This window comes from Diadema setosum, chromosome 1, assembly GCF_964275005.1.
Source record: "Diadema setosum chromosome 1, eeDiaSeto1, whole genome shotgun sequence".
Classification (NCBI taxonomy): domain Eukaryota; kingdom Metazoa; phylum Echinodermata; class Echinoidea; order Diadematoida; family Diadematidae; genus Diadema; species Diadema setosum.
In genome coordinates this window covers 4,474,258-4,499,624 of record NC_092685.1, presented here as the reverse complement: position 1 = coordinate 4,499,624, position 25,367 = coordinate 4,474,258, and the positions used below count along the sequence as shown (strand labels likewise).

At 36.4% G+C, this 25,367-nt stretch overlaps 1 protein-coding gene across 2 annotated transcripts in view; it reads right to left on the bottom strand.

Annotated features, from left to right (window-relative positions):
- LOC140233372 (1-phosphatidylinositol 4,5-bisphosphate phosphodiesterase beta-4-like) overlaps nucleotides 1–25,367 on the bottom strand; it is a 181,771-nt gene that overhangs the window by 15,621 nt on the left and 140,783 nt on the right. Inside the window, exons 11-18 of one of the 2 annotated variants that reach the window (XM_072313489.1) lie at nucleotides 23,241–23,405; nucleotides 22,386–22,476; nucleotides 21,644–21,721; nucleotides 11,505–11,585; nucleotides 4,891–5,066; nucleotides 3,432–3,491; nucleotides 1,063–1,207; nucleotides 257–341 (exon numbers count right to left, since the gene is read on the bottom strand). In XM_072313489.1, the coding sequence (XP_072169590.1) occupies nucleotides 257–341; nucleotides 1,063–1,207; nucleotides 3,432–3,491; nucleotides 4,891–5,066; nucleotides 11,505–11,585; nucleotides 21,644–21,721; nucleotides 22,386–22,476; nucleotides 23,241–23,405 (881 nt within the window). The remainder of the gene's footprint in view (nucleotides 1–256; nucleotides 342–1,062; nucleotides 1,208–3,431; nucleotides 3,492–4,890; nucleotides 5,067–11,504; nucleotides 11,586–21,643; nucleotides 21,722–22,385; nucleotides 22,477–23,240; nucleotides 23,406–25,367) is intronic. The other variant, XM_072313481.1, reaches the window with a different exon arrangement.

Below are 25,367 nucleotides of genomic sequence, written 5' to 3'. Positions count from 1 at the left end.
AATCCCAGCAATGCTTGAAATAAATCTGTACATCATGGTTTCAGTTTCAATTTGGTTTCATGGTTAATGTAAAAAGAGTAAAGAGAAATGCACCCTCCCCCCCCCCCCAAAAAAGGGCAAAATTTATCCCATTTCTCATGTAGCCTATAACATTAATTCATGCATGAACTGCAAATGTTGCAAGTATCAGATTAGCACAAGCCTGACGAGTGCTTTCAGCTTGAAGTAGAGTCTTGTGTGGATGTTCAAAGGATACTTGACAAACTCTATGCACTGTGTCTTGATGTAGCCAAGTCCTACAGACTCGTTGAAGGACGACATGTTGAAGTGTAGATTCCTCTCTGCAATGAAATCAAAGAAAAGAATGAACATTTCAAGATGTAAAGAGTAGTTTAATAGAGATGAACATGGAAAATGTCAATTCCACATGCACAAACCTTACCTCCCCCCCCCCAAGATATGCAACATACAACACAATGCTAAATGATTCAATAATGTAGGCTAGAAGGTAATCTAAAGCATTTGCCTGCAATTATCTCATGGTTTTATATTTTATTGATATTGATCAGCAGATTTGTTTCATATTCAAATTAGGAGGCTGAATCATCTTTTATCTCTGGTTTAATCATAACTTGTTAGAGAAATCATCAGGCAATCTAACAAGCATATACAGTACCCACAGTGTGATGTCACAGCCATTCATCACCATGGAAACTGGTTCCAAACAACCTCACCTGGCCCAAATATCTGTGAACACTATTGCTACTAACCCTGCTTGCACCTGCTTCCAACCCAAGCTAGAATTAAAGACTGTGACATCATTATTTTGATACTCTAGTGAATGAATAAGAAAAGTGCATTTATTGAATACAAAAAGAAAACTCTTTCCAGGTTGTCCAAAGAATAAACAATTAACATAAGTGTACTTGGTCATATGTTCCAGAAGATGATGACATCTGTAAAGGATTAGGAGGCTAGTAGAGGAATTTCATTCTGAATGACCTTCATCCTCTTGAGTTGAATGCAGGTATTGATCAAAATGGACTACTCAGGACATCTTACCTTCAGCAACATCAAAGCCCTGGAACTTGACTGGTTGTGCATAGTTGACGAGGCGAGAGAGGCAGGCGTGGATGTTGGTGGTGGCTCCAGTGTAGCGGTACTGAGCCACCACAGCAGCTTCATCCTCCTGTGACAATAGCTCTCCCTGTCGTCAGAACGCAGAGGTAGAGAAATAGGGAAATAGAGAGATATATAGATAGACAGACATATGAACAGAAAGATGCTTAGACAGATATAGACACATAAAGATAATAAAAGTAATTATTGTAGAAATACATGAAGATATAGATGACCACAGATAGATAGATAAGTAGATAGATAGACAGACAGATAGATAGATAGACAGATAGATAGATAGATAGATAGATAAATAGATAGATAGATAGATAGATAGATAGACAGATAGATAGATAGATAGACAGATAGATAGATAGATAGAATGATAAATACACAGAATGGATTAACAAATTGAAAGGTGTACAGATATTGCAATGAAAATATGGTGACAGATACAAATATTGAAAGAAAGTGTGAAAGAAAGACAGCAGAAGACAATTAGAAAGATATGGATAGAGATAGATAGAGAGAGAGAGAGAGAGAGAGAGAGAGAGAAAGAGAGAGAGCAAAAGAGGGATTAATCAAATACCCATCTACTCTGCATTTTGAATGCTGACATTTAATCAACATACAAATTTATGGTAGCTGGGCATAATCAATAAATGATTACACAATTCATCAAATTACAGATGAAGGATAATATGGTATTATCACAAACATTTAGTCATTAAATCAAAACAATCATGCATTATTAGCTGTTCTCAAACTCATTTTACAAGTCAATCCATTCATTTTCCTATTGTAATCCATACAAGAGCAACACTAGAGAGTTTTGACACAGCAAAAGGCTGCAAGCAAATTTGCAGTATTTGTTATCACACTTATCTGCAATTGTTATTAAACTTATCTGCAATTATGGTTACTATCTAGTGTTCATAAATTCATGTAATATTGTGTCTGTAAGTGTCAAAACAGGTTCAAAAAATAATAAGTAGGGGGGGGGGGGGGAGGGGATATCATCAAATCGAGTGGTATGTGTTACCAGAGACTGGAGGGTTAATTACAAGATGACCTGAAATGCACAGCCTTGACATTTTGATGCACAGAAAATTACACAGAATGTCAGGATCAATGCTCACATGGAAATATTGACTGCATGTCAGTCTGTGATGTGGCAAATGAGTTAAACATCCTTGTCCCAATTCTGTCATGTTCTTGCTTTACAAATCAACAACAACAACAAAAGTGGTGTACAAGGCCCACCAAATACTGCAGAGAGCAAGTTGACAACTTTTCTGAATTTAACCGTGCCAACTTATTTGGTAACCTCTTTCTATACAGTATCAATTCGCATTATGGGATGCTGCTCCCTAGAGAAGTTGATAGTTACTACATGATATAACTTTTTGACGAAAAAAAAATCTTTTAGCAAAAAAAAAAAAAAAAAAAAAAAAAAAAAATCTCATATCTGCATGTATTTTGTTGAACCAAATTATGGTCATTCATTCTTTTCTGCCCAATAAATGTCTCTATGTGGGTGATATTTGTTGTTCACAAAAACTCTAAATGGGCATGATACCTTTATGAATAACTGAAAATCTTAATTAACCTTGTTTCATATAAAAGGACAAAGAACTGTATAGAAATCTCAAAACATACCATATCACACCACATATCCACAGCATTCAAGAATGCCAAACAATAAAACAAAAAGAAACCCAGACCCATATTGTGTCATTCCAATAGTCATACCATTATCATCAGCATGAAAGGTAATTTTGCACTCCATCTAATACTTCACCATCTTTTGAAATGATGCTACATTCATCAGTACCACTGATAATTGTCATCCAAAAATCAATATCTGGGGTACTTTACCAACAACGAATAGCTGTTTGAGGCTTGTGCACTCTCATGTCTTTGTGAGGCCATCACAACAGGCTAGATTCCTGGTATAAGTGATACAGGGGCAGAAAACTATATCCAGAAATACACATGGCCTATCAGAGCAATATTCATGCTCACCTGCTCTGTCAAATATTGTTATTTTTTAAAATTTTATTTATCAGAACAATAACTGTCATGTAATTACGCTTACAATTATTGTACACATAGATGGCACACAATGGCCACACTTTGAAGGAATTTCAATCACAAAATCCCAACTTACGACAGCATACATAATAGCCAATTTTCCCATAAAAAGGAGGCTTTTTGAGATTTTTATTTTCCAGTAGGGTACAATGGAGAGAAAATGGTTAAATGGAATGGATTTTTTTTTTCTAAAATAGGGTCCAAACTGACAAACTCACAATATGCTGCAATGGTATCTGATCTCGGATGCTGCTACTGCTTGTCGTTCCTGAAGAAATCTGAAAAGAGTAATCGGTGCAATTTTTGTTTTCTTGTTACTGGCTGGCAACCATGACAGGATGGTATGGTTTAGGAATTCCAAGACAGGATCCTGACTCCACTTTTTTTTTTTTTTTCAGCCACTTCGGTGCTTCTCATGACCCAACCAATGACATAATGCACACAAGCTGGTCAAGAGTACTTAATGATACAGGTGTTTTAGCCTCATGGGCAATGTTTTATGACAGAGAAAAACAAATATTCCTCCCCCCATCCATCCCACACAAACACACACACACACACACAGCTAAATCAAAAATGATGCTATAGTGGATATTCCATAATCATAGACTATGTGAAGGAAAATATGTAGGTTTGAAATCCTAATGGAGTGAAGTCAGGCAGGGTGCATGCACCACAGTCTGGGATCATGTACCAGTAAGCAGTGGGTACATGGACTGTAACACCCCTTTCATAAACTCATCCCCCTATTATCCGCATAAGAATAATGCGGACAATTCAATAAAAAATGCGTTCACAAACTCTGAAAGTAATCCGCATTATTTTTACGAGCGCCCGTCCTGAAAAAGGCGGATAATCGTCATGGTGACTGCACACGTCCCTCCTGCGGGAAAGACAGGTGACGTTTGACCACACCCCGGCAATTATCCGCATTATTTGGGTTTGCGTTCATAAACTCCAAATCTGGTCCCGATGCTGCTATTATGCGGATAATAGAAGGGTCGAAATAAAGCGCATTATTCTTTCCCCTCTCCGATTTTACGACCAAATGTTGCGGATATTATTGAGTTTATGAAAGGGGTGAATGATAATGGATTGTGGACATTGCTGGCATGCACCAAAAAAAAAGGTACCAGTCCCAAATCATCACAGTGAAATAAATACCCGGTGTTATTAAACATGTCAGTCCAACGTAGCATTCAAACTATTTGCACATTTCTGTAGTCGGTAATACATAATTTTGAATATGACAAAAAGGAATTGCTAGACAGGCATCAAGACCTCTGTACTTTAGATAGTTCATATGACTGCCCTGAAAAATGTGAATTGTATGAAATGTACTCACCATGCTCAACAAAATCATTTCACTGTAAGTTGGTCCTCTTTACATTGCTATATTATTGTATCAAGGATGTGTGCTGTTAGTGTCATGCATAATGATATCCACATACCTAACGGTTGCATATTTGGCATGCCCTATGAATTACTAACAAAACATTGACAGAAATCTTTATACACAGAGAAAAACAATCCATCTAATCCAGGTAATCATACATGTCTATATCTGAGAAGAACAGCAGATGACCTTCACTTTGTACTGTATGGATAAACTGAAAGTCTATAGATGAGAACTGTGATAGGAGCCAGTAGTGGTCTCCAGTGATCCAACTCGCTTACCTTCTTGGCATTAATCTTGACACTCATCGTGTGCTTGAGTTTGGACTCCTCCTCAGCCACGCCGATGCTGCTCCCGCTGATGCTGCCTATAGAATCCTTGGAAGGGAACTTGAACTCGGGGTGAGCGTCTGTGTTGCCTGGTGGGGAAACAGCACCATCACTGTACCCTTCAGCGGCTAAGTCAAATCCAGGCCCGGGTGGTGGAGGGGAGGTGGGAGGGAGGGAGGGACAGGGGAGGAGGAGGAGGTGGTGGTGGAGGAGAAGGATGGGGAGAGCAACAGGAGGAGTAGGAGGAGGATACGGGAGGAAGCCAGCGGGAGTTGGAGAGCATTTTTGTATGACCATGAGACAATAAGGATTGACACCATTTTGGGAGGATTGATGGAAGGACAAAACAAAGGAAGGATGAAACAAAAGGAGGATGGGGGGAAAGAAGGAAGGGATGATGTGGAAAATGTATATGAAGCAGGTTGATTTTTTGTTTCCCAATGAAACAAGCAGACAAAGTTTGGGGAATATGATGTGAGAGGTAGACAAATGTATGATTTTTGAAGGGGTTGAATGGGTGATGATAAATGGGCAGAAGTTATATCATGGACAGGTAAATGAAAGGGAAACAGAATTACACAGGGAGGGAAGAGATAAGCAATATTGACATGACAATACAAGTGAGATACAAGTGAGGACAATTAGCAGACAAGTAGTGGACATGATGAGGCACGGGTCAGTTAGCACCGAAGCATTATGGGATAATGGTTCACAAAAACAATTGATTGACATTTTTTTTTTCAGCAGAACAGAAAAAAAAAAGAAATAAAAGAGATACACAAGTAACGAAGTAGAAGGATATGTTCAAAGGTTTGACATGAAACATTGTTTTGAGAAGACAGCAACATGTAATTATCAAGAAAGAGAAGGAAAGAGAGGGAGAGAGAGCGAGAGATATGAATACATAAGTTGAGACAATAAAGCAGACGTATGTTAAGGAGCAGAATGAAGATGTAGTAGCATGTTTGCAGCATGTGAAATAAATTTTGTAGGACAGTTTCAGTGATAATGTCGAGTGTGGGATGAATGAGAAAGGGGGCGGCAGTGAAAGGGGTATGGAGACAAATAACAAGACATAGAAACAAGTAGATTGGAAAGAATAGTACATGATGAAACAAATGTAAAAAAAAAATAACAAAAAACAAGCATTTCATGGAAAAAAAGATGAAGAGGTTTGTTTTGAACAGTGTTACACAGAAATAAAGATGAGTGGGTATGATGAAAGGATGGAGAAAAGATGAAATAAAAATGATGTATGATAGTGTGTTAGCGAGATACACAATCATGCACCGCATCACACAATGTGTACATCAGATTGAACGAAGATCAATCCAAGATACATACACAGATAGAAACATACATAAATGAACATAACAACCCACACATACACATACACACATCCACACACATATATACATGCATACATACATACATACATACAAACAAACACACACACACACACACACACACACACACACACACACAAAACCACACATGACATTCCCGTTCATACGCATCCATAGAATATACCAGTTATCAAACACGGACACAAACATCCAAACACAATGCATGTACATCAAGAGAGAGCAACAATGTTTCAAGTATGAACATGACACCATTAAACAAGATAGAGAGAGAGAGAGAGAGAGAGAATGAAAGAAAAAACAGGCAGACAGAATGAGAAGGGAAATGAAAGATAAAGGGATAGACAGAATGTAGCATATGAGAGATAAAACAGCAGAATAGATATCAACAGAGTGAAAATGGAAAGATAGAAATATTGGACAAATTTCAGGTTGGATGTGAGATGAGAGAGTGAGAGAAGAGACAAAACAAAATTAATCATCGTGCAAAAAAAAAAATCAAAATAAATTTGGGGATTACTATTAAGCTGTCTATTAACATTACAGGTACAAAACATAAACACACAAACATAGAAAGGTCTGCAAATAAACTGAAACATGTAATCATGTGGTATTACAATGATGCACCATGTGCAAGCTGCAATACAAGAATGTTACTGTTATCATACAATTCTATCATCAAAATTTAAGATTCTGAAAAATCATATTTTCATTTTATTTGATCGTTTGCTCAATCTCTGTGGGCTGAAATGATAAAGAATGTATTGGACCTTCAGAATTGAAAAACTGCATATATAAAATCAAAACATTCAGAGGATTTCATTCATTACTGCAAACATTTTTCTTGAAATAGAAGAACTGGGCTAAACTAATGCAAACATGTTTATAAACAAATTTCTGTAAACCAAAGAAATTATCACCCACAGCATCAAACTTGCATTTGCAGTAGTGAAATAATGTACAATATTATAAACACCTGTTTTAATCATTAAAACTGACATATATTCAAAACAACAATTTAAGTGTTAAAATGTATTACTTTTTGATAGAAATTAAGCAGTAATGACTTTGATAAGATTGCCATAATCTTCTGGAAAATCAAAAACTGCCAACTTTTCATGATGGAAACATATATGTTTCTGGCATCAAATGATAAAAAGATGACATCTTTTCTTAAACATTCATGCATTTCTGAGCGATATACATCATGCAATCAAAGTAGCCATTGTTTCAAGCACAGCAAAGCTACAAACCTCATGTCAGCTCATATGTTGTTTTGCATGCATACAAAAATTGTCACAGTGATGTCTAACAAAATTGCATAGGAGTTAAGGGACACAGCTTGTGGACATGGATGAAAGGTACTGGGGGTCAAGGTCACACAGGTCAAGGTTCAATATAATCCTTCTTTCCCCCTTTGAGCCAAGGAAAAGGGTAGGGAGGGGTGGGAGGGATTTGAGGTAATGACATTTCTGAAGGAAACATGACTCATAGCCGCAGAAGAGATGCAGATGTATGTACATTTTGCATTTTCTTTTTCTTTTTTTATTTGAAATATAAATCTGTTGGTTCTCTTACAACTACAACTATGGTATATATCATTCTGCATGTGGTATAAGTTAATCACAAAATCACTTGAGAACCATAACGGTGAAAACTTTAGTAAAACTGCCATGATCAAATTCTGTAGGTTCTCAACTGCAGGATAAAAACCTTTTTGTTAAAATTTCTGAGTATGATTTCTTTCAAGTCATCTTCCACTGAAATAATTTGTAAAATCTGATGAAACAGAAACTGCGGTTATCCCCTTAACCTTGAAACACATGCTATGTAACATACATAGACCTTCTTGAGCTTTGAGAAAGAAAACATTGCTACAGTATTTTGAATTTTAAAATCACTCCACTCTCAGTAATCATATTGTGAATAATTCCCATGATCTATGAAAATTAATCTGTAAATATTCATGCTTACTAATACTTTACTGTTCTAGTCTATGCTTGATAAATCAAGAAGCAGTAGAATTTTCAAGATTTGAGCACTTCTACATAAAACATTTACTGGTTACCATATTCTGAAAATCATGAACACAATGTATAAATATCAATGGTAGATTCTTAAGTACCAATCTTCAGGAACAGAAGAAAATTTTCATCACAAAGTACAGGCATTCAACACTGCTGGAGCTGGGTAAAAGTAGCTTGGAGTAAGGAAAGAGAAAAATAGTCACAAAATTAATGTGGCAGCCTTATATCCTACAAAATTCATAGAGTATCAGAACATGGCTCTTTTGGCTTTAATATATTAATTAATTTTGTTTTTGCTTTGGAAAATGCACATAGTGATATGATAGAATACAATGAGCGATAACTTCTTTTTTTTTTTCTTTTTTTTTTTGATGCCTTGCTTTTGGCTAAGGATGGTCCAACCCCAGCAGTGTTAAATTGGAATGACTAATAAACTGCACATTAGTACTGGCTTCTATTGTCGTATATATATATATAAAAAAAACCATTCCTATGGCCCAAAATTTTTAAACAATAAAACCAACCTTCATACAATTATAGTGACCTCATACTGCACATGAAGAGTGGATTACCAACAATCTTAGAAAACTTAGTGGTAATGTTAATAGATAGTATGACAGAATACACTCTGCAAAACTGTAAAGACATGCATGAGAAGTGAAAAAAAGACAGAAGAAAAAAAAAAAATCAGCATATTTCAGCCCAAGGATGGACCCTTTTCTCTTCTCAGGCTGTTCAAGAACTATTAAAGCTGCACTGCATCTGGTGATAGTGCCTGAGTTATTGTGGGTCAACATAGCAATGAAAAGTGAATTAACAGTCTTCTTTCGATGATAAGCTATACATGAAATTGACTGAACATGTGAAAAGATCAACATACATAAATATCAATATAATAAGAATGTTCAATGGCATGACCATACTAAAACTTAAATCCTACAGAGGGGCAGAGAGACAGAAAGAGAAGTATGTTTATATTATTGCTGATGTCAAAAGAAATTTGTAAGGTCAGACAAACAAATATTGCAAGGATGAATGAGCTTCTGACAACATGCATGGAGAGGCCGAGAGGTCCTGAATCACCAACAAGAAATGCTTCCATTCACCAGCTCAGTTAATTTCTTCTTTTTTTTTCTCTCTCTTTGGCTTTGGAGCTTCACTTGGCAAGCAGCTTGCAGAAGCAAAAGCAGCAGTGCTTTGAAGGTTTAAAAGGGGGAGGAGCACTTACACAAAACAAACTAAAAGTAATCTACAATGACGGCACTACATAGTCAAATTAAACTGGATGTATGCATGCAGCAAACTCGCAGCAAAAACTCAAAATGATCATCTACAGCAAAATAATGACATAGCATGCAGGACAAGATAAGGTAGTGTCTCCTTCTCTCCACTTCTCCACTCAACAGACAAAGCTCACAGTAGAACAAAAAGTGGTTTTGGACTGACTGCACAATAATTATCACATATCACTTCACATCAGTTCAAACCATGTTGCATATCAAAAGTTATGTACAGATATGTCAAATCTTCTGAATAGTTTCAGTCACGAGTCATTTGCCATTCGTTGCTCTAGGTAGTACATATTTAATCTATTCATGGCATGTTGTTGTTTCTTCACAGATTACTTTTCACAAATTCTAAATTCGTCATACATCAAATGGATTCAAATACGGTGCTGCAAGAAATTATTGTGTTCAATCAAAATACTGTCATGGTCATTTGAAATGTATGTCAACAAAATGTTGTTTCTTTCCTGGATGGTGGAAAAATATGCTAACTTGAAATATGTAAACCCCGTATAATGACCCTAAAGACCCAAAGCAAAAAAGTAAGATTTAATTTTTTGTCCTTCTTCCTGCTGTGACTACCATTTATTGTAACAGAACTTGCACTCACTCAATGTCACCATATTCAAGATTTATTAAGCTGATCTATATGAACAATGAACAATGAAACATTCTGATGGTGTCAAACATAACCTTGTGTTATATGGAGAATGGTCACAAATGCACATTCTATGTGGAACTGACTTCATAAATCTGTAATTAGTCTGAGAGGCTCTCTTTTGTAAATAAACTACAAAAAGTATGCTAAGCACCACTCATGTAAGGCAATACAGGCTCTATCAAAAAAAAAAAAAAATGAGGATGTCTATTCTACAGTGATTATAAATTAGGTTATCTTTTCACTTTCTGGAATCCAACTGTACAGCTGCACATTGAATTCTTTTTTTGTTTTACTATGTCCAATTGTTTACTAACTGCATATGCAAATGAATCATGCTGAAATGATTTACTTTGCATCTGACTCTGTTTAATCTACATGTGAATTATTGCTACTGAGCTTTACTATGTTTCCTGACAGTTTATACACTACTAACATCAAACTGCTTTTTCTAAAGGGCTTTATCATTGTCCTTATCGTAATCACTATTGTCAATACTGTTAATATTCAATAGTGTAATCACAATATCCATCCACTCATACCAGTTCAAGTGGTACATTTGTGTAAGGTATTGGTATTTTGACTTGATGTACTGACAATCCCTCCAATTTGAAATATTTTTGTTGTTGTTGTTGTTGTTGCTTGTTTTAAACAAAAGAATTAGCACCTGATGAAAGTTGTCATAAATGTCATAAACTGTCCTACATAATGACAGGTAAGTAAAAACAGCATCTTTCCCATTTTATTTTAATCCCTGTATATAAAGCTTTGACTAGACACATGATTAATAAAAGCCTTTAGAGCCATCGTATGTGCAAGATATTTCCTCGTCAAGTTTTGATAGTGATTTTGAGTAGGGAAAATGATTAAGATCAAAATCTGTGGTAAAGGACACACTCACGTGGTAAGTGGTTAATAGTGCAATAGACTTCACCCATGCTCAACAAAACTATCAATGCAAAATAGCAACTAGTTCACCCGTCTTTTTTTTCTGCCCATATCCAAGATATCCCTTGCAAATTCATTTTGCAAACCTTTCAGAAAACTTGTTCCCTTCTCCCAAGAAATGCAGAAAGCATCAGTAAAAAAATAAACAAATAAAATGAAATAAATAAGAAGTAGTAGCAGTAGTAGTACACAGTAGTAACATAGTGAATAGTGAAAGTCAGTAAATAATTTACAAGTAGCAGATATACAATGTGAAATGGATGAATTATTGACAGATATGTACCGGGCAGCATGGCTTTCCTAAGACGGTGCGCTGTGACAACCTGCGGGGGTGGCATGTCATCGCTTCCTTCAGATTCACTCTCTATAAAAATTAAATCGTTGTAACATAACATGGAGAATCACAACTAGTGAATGAAAGGGATGGGCCATGTCTTTTTCACTCTCCTTACGGGGTCGGGTTGGAATTCAGAACATACAAAATACATTGAGATTCAACCAGACACATTACACTTCGTCGTAAGTCACGACTGATGCATTTACAAGGTATGATTATTGCAGTCAACACACACAGAATGATAACTGTTTCAGGACACCACTGAGAAATTTGACATCTGTATATAACTGAATTGTATTACCTCTGGAGACAAATATAATTGTTCAGATTCTTTACAAATAAACATTGTATATTTAGCCTCTTCTTTGATAGCTGATGTAAAAACAATGATATGATTATTGCTCATTTTCAGGCACATATCTTTGATGAATATCACTTATCAAAATACAGAAGACTTGCTCTGCTATCAATTGACAAGATATCATTATCCTGAACAAAAAGGATAAATTTTAGAATTCAGTAACAAGAAATCAAGTACCCAAATAATTACATCATAGTTCATGTGTTACCAAATTAATATTACTGCTCTTATTATTATTATTTTTTTTTTATTTAAAAGTCATACATGAACTTGGATGTCTGCAAATAAGGATCAGGCATATTCAGTGATAAATAAAGCTGTTGTTTGTTAAATAATATATCTAACATGACATAGCTGTGGAATATATATATATAAAGGATGAAAAACACAAATGCATTTCAAGTCTTATAACTGGCCAAAATAAATTACTTAAAGGCTGTAATTGTAATAAGTCCATCAAAGAGAGACATGAAGGAATGGGCAAGAAAATATAACCAGAAAAAAATAGAGAGAGAAAAAAATGCATGGTACATGTAAGAGGTGCAATCAAAGTCTGTCCTGTTACAGAGTGAGCAGGGCACAGCATAGCAGGTATGGAAAACAGTGGCATATGTAGTGTTGCGCGCCTCTTTGAATACCTCTTTTTGAGATCTTGTAATGTATGTTTAGTGACAACATTTGTTCATTCTATTTATATATATGGTTTCATCCTGGAGTTTAACAGTTCAGTACAGGAATGAATTGTTTAATGTAGTGGTCCTGATACACATAAATGGCATGTGGTAATAGGTCTACGATAGGAAACCAGTGAGCTCTGGGCGCAGCATTGGAAGAATGCTGAGATAGTGCACATATCAAGAAAAACAGGATGTATGCATCACTGGAAGTGAAGATACTGAATATCACTGAAGATTGCAATGGTTCCTGATCTCAAGGAGATACAGGATTGGAGGGCCCCCATCTATGATGAGAAGCTCTTGCAATGAGCTCACTCTGAGTTGAGCCTTCCTGAAAGATCCCACAAACAGCTCTAACCAGAGCAATCTCACAACCACCTCTAACCAGAGCCATTCTTCAAGAACTGACTTCTTTGTTCCACCCCCCCCCCCCCTCCATCAGCTCTTCCACAGAAGGTGACTGCTCTCAGGGGTTCCTTCAAGGGTTCGTCATTCAAAGCAATGAACAATAGTCTTTAAATTCTTATTTTCATCATCTGATGAATGTCCCACCATGGAAGGCAACCATTCTATGAAGTTCTTGCTGATGCTCTTGTCTAAGCAACCAAATCAAAGTCTATTGCTTAGGACATACCTTTCAATGACATTTCACTGCATTTCACTTACATTCAACCATATAGAATATAATCACCTGCCAGTCCACAACAGTCTACCATGACCAATACTTCAAATATGGATAATCTAGCAGCACACAATCACTTGACTGAGTTAGTCCAAGGTTAGTTGACCTCGTGTACAACTTAGAAGTATGCAGACTTTACTAAACAGGCCAATCTTGTAGTATTCAATACTTTGAATACTACCAGAAGTTTGAGAGAGATAGCAAGAAACAGCAGCCTTGTTATGATTCAAAGTTTGCCTTGAATGGACACGACAGCTTCTTGATTTTAAGAATCCCGGTAGACTCTAGTAGCAGTACCAGCAGCACTCTTTGGTTAGGCACTTTCTCCTCATTGCACAGCCCTTCCCAGAGAACTTCACACCAGTGGTCCCATGGTCACTTGCAAAAAGGTACTAAATACTTTTTTAGTGCCCGCGTAAAGTAAGCACAAACTTAAAACTATTCCCAAGCTTCTATTCATGAAGGTTACATCCCTTGGATGTTCCTAGTGGTCATCCTCTTTGATAGTATTATGTGCTGATTACAGATGGTAATGTCCACTCTGGAGCCCTGATCAACAATTTGTCACCTTGCTGAAGCGACAGAGCTATTCAGAGCATCCAACTGTAAAATTAATGCGTCACTGGTCTGCTTCCTAAACTACGTAAGACATTTTTTTTTTCATTTTTTAGACAAATACCAAACTCAGAAACGATGGTAAATACTAAATCCAAAGGCTCTTCAATGATCTAAACATGTTGAAATGTTGTTCAATTCATACAACAGACATACAATTGTAGCAACACTTTGATTGCACCTCGAACATGGTAGATACTAATTCCTGAAGTGTCACAAAAAGAAGTAAATCATGAAGTGGAGTTGGAAATATATCTTTAACATGACAATTTCAGCCAATCATAGACAAAAAAAAAAGTACTATGAAACTATCATCATGCAACAATACACTCGAACACATAAATTTGACTGCCGCATTAATATAAACATAAGACACTGTACTGCCTCTACCTGGCCAGTCTGATAACATGCATGCTCTTTGACCCATCAAGCTCTCGGGAAATTTTTGCAGAAATCTTTATCTTGCAATCATTAACTTGGCTTGGCATCTGGGAATTCCACTGCATATCTTATACTGGAGAGACAATATACGGAACTGACCACATTCATTAATTTGGGACAAAATCAGAAAAAAAAAAACCCCAGACAAATATTTCCCATTTGAGAGAAAATAAGAACTTTAATCTCATAAATTGCATTGCCATAATTTATGAATTTAGCATTCACTAGGCTTTCAAAACTTTGGCAAGTGAACAGAAAATTGAGTATAATAAGGATCACAGAACTTGACTGAAAGAGAACTTCCATACTTTGTCCCGATGAAATGCTAACGACGAATACAAGTTGTAGTAGTAAAACCAAAGAAATGTGACTCCTGGGACTTGGTGGGTTAAAGGAAGAAATGCTGGCAGACCTTGAGGTTGCAAACTTAAAGGAAGAAACACTGGCAAAACTTTGAGGTTGCAAACTACAATGCAATGCTCAGTTGCACCAAGTCAGCAGCTAGTAACCAAGTGTATCACATACGGCAATCTTGGGCCTAATTAATTATGATGAAAAGAGCTAATAAATAAAGACAGCGATGACCAAGTGGTGTAATACACTGGCTAATAACCTTCCCTATGTACATTACTGTATACGCCATATATTTCGCGAGTCTAAATTTTCGCGAATCGGGACTTCCCGACAATTTTGCGCGTTGTTAAATTCGCGATCGTGGAGTCCTGTACTGAACGGAGGAATGTGTACACGTACGTCACATTCATATCGGCATGAGAGTCAATATTTTCGCGTGTTTTTAATTTCGCGAATAGCAGCTGACTCGCGAAATTCGCGAAAATAAAAACCTCGCAAAATATTTGTCGTATACAGTAACTTGGCTATGCTCCTTGTAGTCCACAGGAAAGATATAAAGTCAGTGAAGTACCTCAAATTTCTTGTCTGTTTTTATAAATTCTTCTTTTGCAAGCAAGGTGACACATATATGCAGCTTTACTGCAACAACATTCAACATCCCTGAAAAAAAAAAAATGAACACGATTTCCTGTGTTTATTAATTTCTAAGTCTCTGCTCTTCCATCTGTTTATATGCTATAAAAAGCTACAAAATTCCATTATTTCAATATTAGATGTAAACATGTACAAACCCTCAGTACAGGCTTATTTATATTTCAGCGTCACATTATTTTTTTCTTCTTTTTTTTTTAAAAACCACGTGTGGTTCAGACTGGTTCATTTTCAAACTGCTTCACAAATATGTTGTCAATTCTTCATCGATACAGGACTTTTAACCAAACAATTAAGACTGTAATTACAAGACATAATCAACCCATGTCCTTCAATCCACTTCTAAACCTACACAATTGCAGCAAATTTTCATATCATGGAAATTGCTGTAATCAAACACACAAAGAAAAACCAGTGACTTCTCTTGCAAAACTGTTTCCTTACAAAATGCATGGGGGAAAATGATAGCTGATATACTTATGATGCCAGGATTGAGTAGTCACATATCCCCTATAAAACTTATACACCACATCTGCATGGCATAATGTGTCATGGCCTAAGTAAAAATTGTAATGCTACCACACTGAGCAAAAAAATCATGCCTCTACAATGATGCATCTACTGGTCATTTGAGAAAAGCAATCATAGATTTGCTATGCAGTTTACATGAAACCAAAGCTTGGCTTTTTTTTCTACAACTTTGCTCATTACATGTCCAATGTAACATCAATTTATGAAAGTATAATAGATTTGAAAAAAAGAGAGTTTCCCAAAATTATGACTACGTTTGCTGTCTCGGAATAATGGGGCTCACAAGGGATTTACACCATGGCACATAAAGAATTAAAATGAATCACAGCTCACAATAACAATGTAATCCCCCCCCCCCCAAAAAAAAGAAGAAAATCCAACAGGAACAAGCAAATTAACAATACATATATCATCATCATTATATGCTTTCTAGAGAATCACAACTTAAAAGGGCATTGTACCGGTTTTTAATTTTTTTATATGTTGTTCTTTTAATTCTAAAAGACCCAGCGGTGCAAACAGAATCAAAATTTCATAACGATTTAGCCCGTAATTTCATGTTAAAAATTGAACTTTTTGGGTGAGAATTATGCTAATGAGCTGACGAGCCCGGATGTCGTGATGTCACAGGTGCCAACTATATCACTGATTACAAGCTCTCGCATACGCATGCGTTAAATTGTACCGGGTAGCAGACGACGCTTAGGCCCAATTTAGCTAGCAGGCGGCACTTGTGTACTGTCCTATTCATGCAGCTGTCTCAAATTTCGCTGAACCAAATCGCATCAAAATTACAGGATATACTTCTAAGCATATTTCAAAATACTGTCTTATATTTGAACGAAATCGTAAATCGAGAAGTATCAATATTGACGCCGACTTTCAAGTCATCACTCAAAAAAACTCACTCTTTGCGAGAGATCATGGTAAACGCGACATGCACAATCTAGAACTGAAGTTAGCCGACTGGTACTTTGCGAATGGGGAATTTACGCGGGAACTAAACTAAAAAATGTCATGATTTTGGCGATTTGTGTGATTTACGAACTATATTTTTCATTCAACTTAGCTCAAATAATTTATAAATTGATTTTTTGCTCCCGATTACTTGAAAGATTTGTCTCATCATATTACATGGCTAACTTCAGTCTGTGCGTGCGCAGGCAGGTAGGGCCTACGCTGCGATCACTCTTGTTAGTCGTACAGAGCAGATTAGTGACGACAGGAAAGTCGACAACTTCACTTACGCTTCCCGACTTGCGATTTGTTTCCAATTAGCGTGAGCAAGTGGACATGAGTCATAAAGTATTTCCTGTGATTTTGGTACAATTTGGTTAAGTGAATTTTGAGATATCTACATGAATATGGAAGTACGCTAGCACTATACCTACACCAGTACTTGGATCGTGAAGCTGCGGCACTGTTAGTATCTACGTGGTCAGGCCACTCTTCCGAGGTATGGCCTTTATGGGTCCTTCTAAAAACTAAACTAGATAGATCTAGGGACTAGTCCTTGGTGTTAATACAACCACCATGAGATTTATCTTGACTACAAAAACATTGCAAAATTCAGCACAGAAACAACAGGGTCTGCAGCACAAGGGCCTAGATCTAACGGCAACGCTAGACCTTGGAGTCTGGACTTTCGTCTGGACTTTCTTCAAGTTCTGGCAGCAGGGGTATTTATACTATAACGTTTACACTGTGCCTATTAGCGCTGTGCACGTACAGCTGTCGACGGGGCGGCGAGTGAGTGTAGGGGCCTACTCATCAAGACTTGAACTGCCACGTAGAATCTACTCGGTCCTTGACTGCTCACTAGTCCTAGTCCTAGTTCTAGTCTAGAGTCTATGTGTACTGGGTGCCGTTTTCTTCTAACTAGGCATAAACCGTGATTGCCGTTGACTATCACTAAGTCCTCATCTTCGTTAGATAAGTTTGAACTGTCGAACCATTATTTATCGCTCATCATCAATGCATAGTATAGTTAGTGCAACGTTACTTACACACAGTTTTCTATGGGCAGCACGTTCGGACAATGATGATAATTTCATTTTGCATATCTGGAATATTCCCCACAAATTTTATCTAAATGAAAAGCTTTTGAAGAGATTCCTTTTAAAAATTAATTAATATTGTTTAACATGTTTATTTCAGCTCCATAATGCAATTTTATTAAATAACAGTTTTTGCAGTACTTCATGTGAGATTTCATCAGTAAATTGACATGTGTAGTTCGTTTTGCTAAAGTCGGAGGGTGGCACCTGTGACGTATGCCAAATTGTGTGGATCGTTCCTTGGCTTGCTCGTTTTCATTTTTTTTCAAAAAATCATTGCAGGCTTATCCTGGGTTTTAGAATCCTCTCTTTCCAGTTGTACGCATCAAAAAATTATCAGACAATTAGAAAATGTCAGTACAGTTTTCTTTTAAGAAACTGGCCTTCACTACATGTTTCCTTGCTACAAGTGATCCTTTTGACAAGAATTAGCTCTTACAGTTTGCATTCTGAAAATTTATGAGGATTATAAAAATCATGCCTGAAGCACAACTACTTGGAGAAGGCTTAAAAAGCTCTTGACATCATGAATTAATTTCACATTCTATTGATGTACACCCATCTGTCCGGAATTCTAAATCACATAATTGTTATGTACTATACTTAGAGGAGGAAGCTATGTATGGTTGGAGTGGAAAACTTAACTAAATAAATCCCTTTACAAAGCTGACCATGATAGAACTTCTCCAGGAAAAATCATGCCTGAAGCACAACTACTTGGAGAAGGCTTAAAAAGCTCTTGACATCATGAATTAATTTCACATTCTATTAATGTACACCCATCTGTCCAGAATTCTAAATCACATAATTGTTATGTGCTATACTTAGAGGAGGAAGCTATGTATGGTTGGAGTGGAAAACTTAACTAAATAAATCCCTTTACAAAGCTGACCATGATAGAACTTCTACAGGAAAAAAATTCAATTCATTGCAATACTGCTCTAATTGAAATAAAAAAAAAGTTTAAGAATAAAATGTGATCCCTTGTTTAGTGTTGTGATGTGATTGTTTTGAGAAGAGGTGCTTTCACATGATCTGAACATCATGATGTTTAACTTTAATGAATTCCCACCTCCCAAACTCCCAGCTAACTTCCAAACAAAGATAGAAATATGGGGAGGTAACTTAAAAATATTCCATTCAACATTTCTTGAGGTATTTTAACACAACTGTGGAGGTGTGAAATGGCTCAATTGATTCCAGCTGGTTGCAGACTGACTGGATTTGAATGTCCGTTAGTAAGCACTAAAAATACTTGACATTAAAATGACAGAAAGGTCCCCATTACAGATTGCATCCATGATAAATTGTCTTAAAATGATAGGAAATGCTCTTAATAACTACATCCTTCTTTAATCTCCATTGGTATCCCTGAGTGAAAATGGTTTTGATGACTTCACAGTAATTTGGATTTTATCAGATATACATAACAACTGCATGGTTACCTATCTCAAACTAGTCAGCAATGTTTTCTTGCAAAAAAAAAAAAAAAAAAAAAAAAATCCATTACCAAAAGTTGATTAAAACCTGGAAGTTGATATGACATAGATTGATGATGTATGTCATAGATAATAAAGGAGGTATGACATTTCAGGAGATGACAACCCCTTTGCACATTTGTTTTAAACATATTGAAGCCTTTCAAAGTGAAAAAAAGCAAACATTTGGGTTTCTACTTGAAAAGCTTTAGAAACACTTCGTGAGTTTCTCATTCTGAGTGAGACAGCTAAAACTAATGATGCTCAAACTTTTGATGAACAGTATGCATAATCATTATCAACATTAAATGTCAAAATAATAAGCAACTATATCAAAACCCAAAGAGGATATAAATGCATCAAGAAACTAGCAACTGTAGAAAAAATAAAAAGAGAAGTTATTTAGTTGTTGGAAGAACCTAAGAAATATATACCTTGTTCCCAATGACCACTGATAGTATGTAAAGCAAACATACAGTGAATGCATGGTGCTCTCTTAGGTGTCATATGATCTACTGTGATATTACAGCACTTATTTACTTTTAAAAATGTCCCAAAATTTCTGGTAGTGAAAGTGGGCATTGCGTAGAGTAAGTTAACTTAAATTTTGAGAGCAACATTCATTGACACAAACACTTAAGTTACATCTGTTTACTAAACGTCATCAGTATTTTTTTTTTCATTTTTTATTTTTCATTTTTCATTTTTTTTTTTTTTTTACCAAAAAAGGTTTTAACATGCCACTTTAAACATGCAATATGAACCTGGAAATCATGATACGATTTCATGGGACTACATACAAACCATACAAATGACAGAATGGCATAAGCTTGTCTTTTGTATGCTCACACAAAAAAAGTACACTACAAGTGCCTCAGTAAGAGCTCTTTAACAAAATCTTTGAGCGCTGGAATGTCTTTCAAGGCAAGTTTGTGTTTCATTTGAGTGTATTCTACAAACATATGCTCACCCTAGATCCTTCATGACCAAAAAGAACGAAATAGATAAACCAAAAAAACAGAATACAATCAGTGCAACAGTATCTGGATTACGAACACAAACAATGAAAACCATAATTCTAGCCTTCATATTATGAACAGCAGTTCAGATTTACAGTGAACTTGCATTTTCTCATAAAAGTACACTGGGGGAAAAAGGGGGGGGGGGGCAAAATGTCTACTTTCCGAACTGTGAACATAAATAAGGAAACAAAATCTCACATTGAAAGAAACAGATGAAGGAATTCACATGTTACATGTACATTAAAAGAAATTCTACAAATGACAGGGTGACATAATTGTCATTTGTTTGCTCACACAAAAAAGTACACTTCATTTTTTTTTTAGTAAGAGCTCTTTAACAATTTTTTTTGCACGCTGAAATTAGAAACAAAAGGGTTTAGTAGAAAGAGGGAAGGTTAATAGGCCATTAATGCTTTTTTTTTTAAAGAGATGTGACAGATTTGAAAGATTAATTTTTGAAAGCTGTCAGTTGTAAGTTTTATTGGTGCTTTCAAGCTTGGCTGTATTTAGCCTTGCACTCTTGGTGGTAATCAAGCATGTTACAGTTAAAAGCATGCACAGCATGTAGCAAGGTGTCAAGTGCTCAAAATAAAATACTGAAGCTGTCAAAAGGGACGACTACAATACAAAAAAAAAAAAAAGAATAGGAAATAAATCTAGAACATTATGCGTGTAGTAAAAGTGTTAAAAAATAAACGTTTACAAAAAAAAAAAAAACATTGTGCAGTAGGAGGAGCAACAGAGAAAAGCTTAAATGTGACCAACTTTTTCAAGTAGTTAAACTAAGTTGCTTAAATGTATGCCAAACATGCTTCTATTGTTGACTGCTGGTCAGAATTTTGCAAATTGTAATCAATATTTACACTTTCTTTCACAAAGAGGTATTTTCACCTCATTTGAACACCATCTGAGGCATTCTCTCCGAATCAATTTCATTGTGGATATGAATTCTACAAAACATCAAAAACATAAATTGACACTGAAAAAAGGGGTGGGGGATATTACTGTTTTTTATGATAATGGACAAGACTATGTAATATTTGATCTATTGATTAGGAGAGAGGCAATGTGAGCTGTGGTCAGTAGAAAAAAAAAAAGAGTGCAAACATTTTTTGCTGTTGGACGGGACAAGGGAGGGAATGTGGCGAGAGATTTGTGGAGACAGAGAGAAGACTGAAGAAGAACTTCTAACTGATCACCATGGTAACCGTCTCACCTGACTCTCCTTCTTCTTGTTCATCTTCCTGGTTGAGCTCTGCCATTTCTGGCCTCAGTCGCATCATCTCCAGTTGTCCTGTACGACAGATTAAAAAACAAAAACAAATTTGCATTCAAGTAAAAACAGACAACAATAACAATGACAAAGCATAACAAATACCCACTCCACACTGGCTACATACAAGCCAAGTGCTAATTTGGTGGGCCATGTTTGAAAGGATTTTCTGGCTGAAAGGCCAACTTGGAGACACTTCTAAAATCTTCACATTCTCTATTCACCATTCAGCAAAGTCACTGAGATGTCTTCTTCATTGATCAATACAAGTGCTACAGATCAAATTGTCCATGAAAAGTGGGATCATGTGACTTCATCAATTCTGATCATACTGTCAATGGCTTGCAAGTGGGACTGTTGCATCTTATTGCATTAGAAGAATGACAATAATAAGAGCCTAATGAATTGAGGCATTTATGTACATTTAGAATACATGGCTAGAATTCCTTGAGGGGTTTACAGACTTGAAAGAGAAAGTTCTTTCAGCATGATATCACAACACAATTTGGTATATTTTCCTTCTCCTTTCTACACAGTCATTTTTAACTGGAAACACATCACTACAAACTTTGTTCAGATGTTTGTGTGTGTGTGTTTTCTTTTCGTGACAATATATAGTTGTGCATTCTAAGATTAGGCAGCTACATGTATGTGTGGGAGAGGGGTAAGAAGTCTCAGGACTTACTTTGCTCAACTTCTGGTTTCAGCCTCTTGTTCTTGATTAGTATTTTCCGCTTTAATTTGTTAGGTGATGGGAGAGGAACACCGCTTTCAAGCTGCAAATTAAAAGATGGGGGAAAAAAATTCATTGAGACATTCAGCTACGAGAGTGATACATGAGAATATCAGTAAAAATATGACATTAATCGCACATATACAAATATGACTTTGTTTCAAATGATATGGTAGATGCAGGTGTACATAACAATTAGTGAGATATGACAAAATATACAAATTAAGTTGAGACATGCAGGACATTGCCAATGCTATGACAAGGGAGCAGTGCTAGGGAATGCAAAATAACATAAAAACTTTCAAGAGTAACACTTGCCATATCTTCCACAGCACTAAATATGATAGCCATTTATGATAGCCATCAATTGTAAGCCAGCCAGTATCAACCAGTACCTTTGGTATTCATACAATATATTTCCCAGAGTTAAGGCATATATTTGTGTGTGTGTGTGTGTGTGTATGTGTGTGTGTGTGTGTTCCTGCATCTGCGAGAGCAATTGTCTTAATTCTTACGAATGAGATCAGGATGTGCGAATGCATATGAAAATGAGAGAAAATGTGTGCGTGTATGTGTGTGTGTGTGGGGGGGGGGGGGAGATAGGTAGGTGGTGAAGGGTGGGGAAGGAGAAAGTGAAGATGAGTGCCGGTGAAGGAGAGAGTGGAGGAGTGAAAATGAAGGGGGATGCAGTACAAGTGGATAAGAATGCTGTGGGGGAGTAGGCATGGTTAGTAGACATATGGGGGGGGGGGGAGGAGGGATGGTGATGGGGGTTGGTGATGGGGGGGGGGGGGGCATAAAACCAACCTTATAATCGTCCAGACACTCGGTGAGTAGATACTCTCCCAAGACCTCCTCACAGTATCTGGCCAGTTTGAGCTGCTGTGGTTTACTACAGTGGTTCTCAAAGGACAGGATGACAGGGAAGTCTGAGGTGACAAATGCTGTATCCCTTATGGCTTGGATCACATCCTGTAGATAAGCCAAGAGAAGGAAGCATATAGAATATATTTATAGACATGGCACATATGACTGAAATTATCTCCTAATTAGAACATCAAATAGATAGTGCTCTATTGTAAATTTGATGTAGCTACTACTACTCCTATTAGTAATATGATAATACCGCTAATAATCAAATCACTTCACATGGTTCAATATGATTGATTTTTATTTCTGATCTTTTTTTTTACATAAATGAAACACAAAGTTAATCAATCAATATAATTACAAATGTCACTTGAATCAGTGTCATAATAATTTACAATTTGGCCCACACAATATAGCACCTTGAAATAATAATTTGACCAGCTAACTGGCAGAACTGATATGATGTCATTGAACGCATTCAAACTTTTTAATTACCATATTCCAGTGATAATCAATGTTTGATCGAATGTTTCCTATTATGATGCAATCCAGCAAAGGCAAAATATACATTTGCAAAACTCACTCTCCTTTAGATTCAATGATTAAAGTTCAGGTGTGCAAGAGGTCAGTGGGAAGTGTACCATTCACATATGACCTTTTCATCCCCCTGTTGTTCGTTTTTTTTTTTCTGTGTGCATGTGCCATCCTGCAGATATCTGTTGTTGTTGTTTTTTTCTTTGTTGTGGCCTTTTCTCCCCAGAGAGGCATACAAGGATTGGCATGTTGGAGATGTTTTGTTTTGGGAGGGATAAAGGGGAGGATGGAGATGGGGAGGAACGCATCCCGGCCGCTTCTCGCTTTCTGAGAGCTGTGACCTTTACAAAAGTCAGCTGGGGATGTCAGAGGTCCGAGGGAACTCTCCACTCCAGCATCTTTACAAGTCCTCTGCCTCACCCTTGATTGCTCCATCCATCATTACACATTGGGCATCAGCACTACTGGGCATGACACCCTCTGCAGTGTTAAAGGGAGCCTTCTCCTTCACTAGTCTTGCATTTCCGTGTGGATTCCAGCAATCATTTAAATACCATTTTCAAATAGACTTTATGACTCTCCATTTACTAATATTCAGTGTTGCACCAATCTTTGCAGTAGATAAAAAGTTTCTATTTGTATTCTTGATCTTTACAATATAAAACGAATGATCGATTGCTGAAATGTGCATATAAAACCAATAAAAAGAAAACAGTCAGGAATAAAATTGAGGTTTAAATTCGATTCTCACATCATTCTATAGTACTTTTTTGTCCTTTTTAATGAAAAGAAAAGAATTGAAACCAGAATTCACTTATGGAATGTATGGAAAATTTAAGGCAGTCAAAATTACAGCTATTGTTACCTAAAGAGTTAAATTTGTCCTCAAAAATCAAGTCATGAGAATGACATTTCTGTCTAACTCAATGTATTACCTTAGACTTGTGTGTAGGCATACATGTAAAAAGGGTTTTCAAATTGCTGTGTTCACATACCCAGCTGAGAATACAAATAGGACTATTTTTACAAAATATGCATAACAGCAGCAACTCATGAATCCCACACTACTTCTTGCAAGTCACAAAAATCAATAATTAAGCTCTAGTTTAAAAAAAAAGGGGGGGGGGGGAGGTGTCGAATTTGCAGGTCCTTGCTCTTCGGTTGTGGAATACAATTCATAACATCAGAAGGTACAGTTTGACACCAGAATATATAAATTGACTAGAACACAACATGCTGTGTCTTTAACAAAGTAGGAATGAGTATACATTGTAAGTCCTACATAAAAACAACAACAACATAACAAAACAAAACCAAGGGGCATGTTCAAATATGTTGTCATCATTTATATCCTATGTTGTGATGATTTATGAATACACTTCTTCCTTAATTTGTAATGAAAAGTATCATTATGTCATTTTCTCCAGAGTCACATTTCTCTCTGACATGACGTACATCAAAGAATGTTACATTCTTAATGCCTCCTCTACACTAATACGTCTTACGTACGTGTACAAGAGTTGTTTTGTT